The sequence below is a fragment of the Terrapene carolina genome, unplaced genomic scaffold, assembly GCF_002925995.2.
Source record: "Terrapene carolina triunguis isolate 2854851 unplaced genomic scaffold, T_m_triunguis-2.0 Scaffold66, whole genome shotgun sequence".
NCBI classification, from domain to species: Eukaryota; Metazoa; Chordata; order Testudines; family Emydidae; genus Terrapene; species Terrapene triunguis.
In genome coordinates this window covers 16,611,597-16,617,596 of record NW_020664417.1, presented here as the reverse complement: position 1 = coordinate 16,617,596, position 6,000 = coordinate 16,611,597, and the positions used below count along the sequence as shown (strand labels likewise).

The 6,000-nt window shown below is 47.4% G+C and overlaps 1 protein-coding gene across 1 annotated transcript in view; it reads right to left on the bottom strand.

The window, feature by feature from the left end:
• Positions 1 to 4,173: 4,173 nt before the first annotated feature.
• Positions 4,174 to 6,000, bottom strand: part of IL15 (interleukin 15) — an 80,921-nt gene continuing 79,094 nt past the window's right edge. Inside the window, exon 7 of the mRNA XM_029910603.1 lies at positions 4,174 to 5,437. Within this exon, the coding sequence (XP_029766463.1) occupies positions 5,311 to 5,437 (127 nt within the window). The 3' untranslated portion in view covers positions 4,174 to 5,310. The remainder of the gene's footprint in view (positions 5,438 to 6,000) is intronic.

Genomic DNA, 6,000 nt, shown 5'->3' with positions numbered 1-6,000 from the left:
ATCTAATTTTTCCTAGCATGACTATGGTTATCACCATTTAATAAATCCTGGAACACGGAGACCACATACTAGATTGAAAACATTACATTTTGTCCCACATGAGTTGTTCACACAGAGTAATGTTAATATATCCATTGTTTATAATGGCTGTCTATATTTATTCATAAATACAGTGTACACATCTTCCTTGTCAAAAGAGGACTTTTGTTACTACAAAAATAGAATGAATTTAGGCCAGATAAACTTAATGGCACATTTGCCATCTGGGCAAAGCAAACAAAACAATAGAATACACTTATATGAAGATAGAACAATCAAATTATGAAATAAAAATACATTTGTGCTGTAGGCTGATCTATTGCACAACAAATAATTTTGCACCCCAAACATTATGTATATGTTTACTTGACAGAAGATTCACAAACCTGTACAGAAAAATATAGCACCTAAATGTTGGCACTGGAGGAAATAGTGGGCCTGATTCTCCACTCAGTCTCAGCAGTTTTAAACAAACTTAGTAACATTTGTATTGACCTGGCATAAAGAGGAAACTCAGAGCCACCTAATCTCTTGTTCTGCTGAAAGATGTTAATGGCTGCCATCATCGGGAGTGGAGGATGGTCTTGGATCCAAAGCTAATCTCAAACCTTGTTAAGCCAATGGCTGTGCCAAGTACTCTTTTTCAAGCTCAAAAGAAGACACAGTCAAGCCCCTTCGTGTAATAAAAACAGCTGCGGGAGCTGGGGTGCTACTACTAAAGGAACTAGGCCACATGGTAGCTCAGAGCTAAGCCATGTGGACTGGGGGGTTTCCCTGGTTGCAAATGCAGAGGGTGCAGATTCAGTTGTAGCCTGTGTGTGGGGGTAGGGGGAAGAGCCTGGAGAAGGAGTGGTGAATGTGACCCCCCCAGAGGAAACACAGAGGCTAGGGACAGGGCTTCTTGGGTACTGAGCTCACTGGAGTGGCAGAGTTGGGGATTTCTGAGTAAGGAAACTGCCTGCTGTAGTTTGTTTCTTGTTCAGGGAAACAGGACTTGGTGAATTAACAATCTTACACTAAAAATATATTTGACTCATATAATATATAATCAAGTTCTCATGTGACTTTCATATACTTTAAGGCCAGAAGAGACCACTGTGATCATGTAGTCTGACCGCCTGAAGAGCACAGGCCATAGGACTACCATGAGAATTCAAGCTGTGCTTGAACTAGAACAGGGGTCGGCAACCTACGGCACGCGTGCCAAACACGGCACGCAAGCCGATTTTGACTGGCACGCTGCTGCCTACCTTGGTCCCGGCCCCCAGCCCCACTCAGCCCACCCGCCCACCGCTCTCCCCTGTGGGGGCAGGAGGCAGAAGCTTGCTCCTGTGGCAGCCAAGCTTCCCTCCTTCCCCGCTTCTTCCCCCAGCCTGGTGCTTTCCTGCCCCTTCTCCTCCCCCTCCCTCTCCCTGCGCCGATCAGCTGATAGCCCTTGGGAGGGGGAGCGGGAACGGGAGCGGAGCAGAGTTGAGCGGCAGCGTGCTCGCTGCTCCGTAGAGGAGGCAAAGAAGAGGTAGGGACGGGACCTTGGAGAAGGGGGTGGAACAGGGCATATCCCTTCCAGCCCCCTGCCATGAGCTGCTCAGGGCAGGGGACTGGGAGCACCCCCATGAGCTGAGCACCCCCCCCCCCCGCCCCCCGGCCCCCCCCCCCCCCCCCCCCCCACACACCCAGTCTTCTGCCCTGCACCTCACACACCCCCAGCCCTCTGCCCTGATCCCTGAACTCCCCCACACACACTCAGCCTTCTGCCCTGTACCCCCACACACCCCCAGCCCTCTGCCCTGACCCCTGAACCCCCCACACCCCTCTGCCCTGACCCCTGAACCCCCCCCACACACCCAGCCTTCTGCCCTGATCCCTGAACCCCCCCACACCCAGCCCTCTGCCCTGCACCCCCAGCCCTTTGCCCTGACCCCTGAATCCCCCCACACCCTCACTGCCCTCTGCCCTGACCCCTGAAAGCCCCACACACCCAGCCTTCTGCCCTGCACCCCCCCACACACACCTCCAGCCCTCTGCCTTGACCTCTGACCCCCCCCAGGTCTGGGGTCCCGGCTGCCGGCCCCTTGCCAGCCAGTGTCCCGGCCGCAGGCCCCACTCAGCCCACTGCCGGCCTAGGTGAACAGAATCCCAGGCTGGCAGCAGGCTGGTGGCGTAAGATCAGCATTTTAATTTAATTTTAAATGAAGCTTCTTAAACATTTTGAAAACCTTGTTTACTTTACATACAACAATAGTTTAGTTATAGAATATAGACTTATAGAGAGAGACCTTCTAAAAAACGTTAAATGTATTACCGGCACAAGAAACCTTAAATTAAAGTGAATAAATGAAGACTCAGCACATCACTTCTGAAAGATTGCCTACCCCTGAACTAGAACATATCTTAATTTCAAGATTTCTACTGACTGAGACTCCATCACAACCTTTGGTAAGTTGTTCAATGGTTAACTACCCTCACTGTTAAAAAGTCACATCTTATTTCTAGTCTGAATTTGTCTAGCTGATTTTTAAACTCTAAGGGCCTGATCAAACTCCTATTAAAATCAATGGGGAGACTTGCACTGGGTGCATCAGAAATTGGATGGGTTTCTTAGAGAATTGGCAGTATCATAGAATTTGACTAATACTGATCCACTCCTATGTCCTTTCTGCTACCACTCAGGCTTTCCACTCCCATGAAGTAACTTCCAGAATGACTTCCTAACCTGCTGTAGGCATCCCTCCTGTTAGAAATGCACAGATTCTGTGATCAATCATTCTGTTGAGACTGACAAAACAGTGCCAATTTTTATAGGGATTTTAATAATAGACATCTGTCCAGTAGGAACTAGACTGAGAAAAATCACCAATTCATTTCATATAGACCACTGCACAGTCATCAGCTTTCAACTTCTGGGCCAGATTCCAATTGCTAACCCAGGGACTGATGAATTGGAATTTTTGGTGGGCATGCAAAAGAAAATCAGGCTGCTACAGGTGGAAAACTCTATATGCCATGACCAATTCATTGAGCTATACCAGGGGTTCTCAAACTGGGGGTCAGGACTCCTCAGGGGGTCGCAAGGTTATTACATGGGGGGTCGCGAGCTGTCAGCCTCCACCCCAAACCCTGCTTTGCCTCCAGCATTTATAATGGTGTTAAATATATAAAAAAGTGTTTTTAATGTTTAAGGGGGGGTCGCACTCAGAAGCTTCCTGTGTGAAAGGGGTCACCAGCACAAAAGTCTGAGAACCCCTGAGCGATACAGTTAATTTTTAGTTATATTTTCCCACACTACATATAAATAGCACAATGGAAAAAATGTTCTCATTGGCCTGTGCACATATAGAACTGAATCCTCCTGGCTTTACTCACACATTCATCTCATTTAAATCAATGGGATTAGTTGGGTAAGGCAAACAGAATTTGGTCCAGAATGTCATAGCATTTCAAACACAATAAAGCCAGAAAAGAGAGAGCAGGAAATCACAACTAGCTTGGCAAACAGTCTATTGCCAGTCTCTTAATAGTGCAAGGGTGGGCAAACTTTTTGTCCCGAGGGTCACATCGGGGTTGCACACCTGTATGGAGGGCTGGATAGGGAAGGCTGTGCCTCCCCAAACAGCCTGGCCCCTGCCCCCATTCACCCCCTCCCACTTCCCGCCCCCTGACTGCCCCCCTCAGAACTCCCAACCCATCCAACCCGCACTGCTCCTTGTCCCCTGACTGCCCCCTCCTGGGACCCCCGCCCCCTATCCAATCCCCCCCCGCTCCCTGTCCCCTGACTGCCCCGACCCCTATCCACACCCCCACCCCCTGACAGGCCCCCCGGGACTCCCACTCCCAACCCTCCCTGTTCCCCATCCCCTGACCACCCCCCTAGAACCTCCACCCCATCCAACCATCCCCTCCTCCCTGACTGCCCCCCAGGACTCCCTGCTCCCTTACCCAACCCCTTCCCTCCCCCCCGCCCCCTTACCAGCAGCATGAGCTCGCAGCCACGACACCCGGCCAGAGCCAGCTGCACTCCCCATGCTGCCCAGCGGGAGCGGTGGGCCAGAGCACGGCCCACGCGGCGGCGTGGCTGCGGGGGAGGGGGGACAGCGGGGGAGGGGCTGGGGATTAGGCTCCCCAGCTGGGAGCTCAGGGGCTGGGCAGGACGGTCCCGCGGGCCGGATGTGGCCCGCGGGCTGTAGTTTGCCCACATCTGTAATAGTGCCTTAAAATTTGACTAGGGTAGATGCTTGTGAAATTAAGTATCAGCTTTTGGTAACCTAATTCCCCTTCATCTTTTCATTCTATTCTTTGATGGGGATGACTGTTTCCTGTTAGAACAATTACTAAAACGTTTTACCATCACTGCATTTTCACTGTACTGCATTATTGTGTGTATCCATTTTATTCACTTCATCAATGAAAGTTCTATAAAAGCAGACAGATTCAGGCAGTTTGAATTTACAGCTGCACAACTGCCTCTTTCAGTCCTGCATTTTTCTGATAATCCAGACTCTGGTTTCCACACACGTAGGCCCTGATTTTGTAAGCTGTTCTATGAAAGCAGAGTGCTGTAACTATGTAGAGCCCCACTGAAATCAGTGGGGTATTACTTGGCCACAGGGGTCTGTTCACATGGGGCAACTTGCAGGATCAGAACCCTGTTTGTTACAGTCAGAGCTATGTGAGCTACTGTTTCCCATGACTTTACACATGTGGTGATTGCTATCTGGGCTCTCAGCAGGGAACTGAAATAAGGCTCTCCAGACATTAAAGCATGAGACTGCATAGCCTGAGCTAAAAAGCCAGGTTGTGTAGTTGGGGACTGAGACAGACTCTGATCCTGTGGGGATTGGGCACAGAGGAGGACTCCAAACACATACTAGTCAGTGATTTATATACATATATATATTCTCATTTACACCAGTTAAGCTTTCCTGGAAAATAAAATATTTGCAGTACAAGCTACTATGTTTTCTAAGTAGTAGTCAATTATTGAGACATGCAAAGAGCAAATATTTATCTAAAATGCTTATAAAATACACATAATTTTACCTTTTAATAGCTTCCCAGAGAAAGTAGTAAATTAAAAATAAAAAGGCAAAATAGTCTGTGGCGCAGTTCATAGTTCAGATTATTCTTTGCGGTATTTTGTTTTTTCTGCCTTTCTGTCTTACAAAGTTCTTAAAATAGCCAAACAGTCTGTCTCTCCATCCATCCAATGATTATATTGCTTGAAGTGCCAGCAAAGTTTATGGAGTTTCCCTTAAGCACTTTCAAAAAGAAAGCCTATTTACGAACATGCAGTAAAAATTTCAGCTTGTGTTTTGCAAACTCTTCGAAAGTCTCTATAAATTTAATAAAATTTCTTTCTTCGTACTCTTCACATTGTTTGCATGTTATTTTATTCATATTCAAAAAAAAAAAAAAAAAGGGGGGGGGGGACAGAAGAATGGAAAAATGACAATTATTTGAATAAAAATTGGTTTGATATTAAAACTGGGGATAGTTGAATTGGTTTTGATAGAGAGCCAAATCTTGCTCACTTTCCTCTTACAAGGAATCCCACTGCAGACAATTGCCACAGGAGCCCTGCTGGAGGCTGCCAAGGAACCTAAGTACTGAAATGTAAGTGGCCTGATTTTTAAACATGAGCTTGTAGAGCTGCCAGTGACTTCAGTGGGAGATGCAGGTTTTCAATCCCTTTGAAAACCAGGTGATATATCTTTAGGAATCTAAATATGGTCCACTCTCTATGAACTTCAGCTTGAAAATGTTGGCCATGGGGTACCAGTTTACACTTGCACACACACTAGATGGACCCTCTTAAGTATTTGTTTTGCTAACATTCTAGAAAACCTTATTCTGAGAAGAGCTAAATTCTGTCCGTGTAAATCAATGTGTGAGTGGATGACTGCCATTCACACCCCTGTCATGCGTATCTGACAGCAGAATTTATCTCAAGCCATTAAATTCACT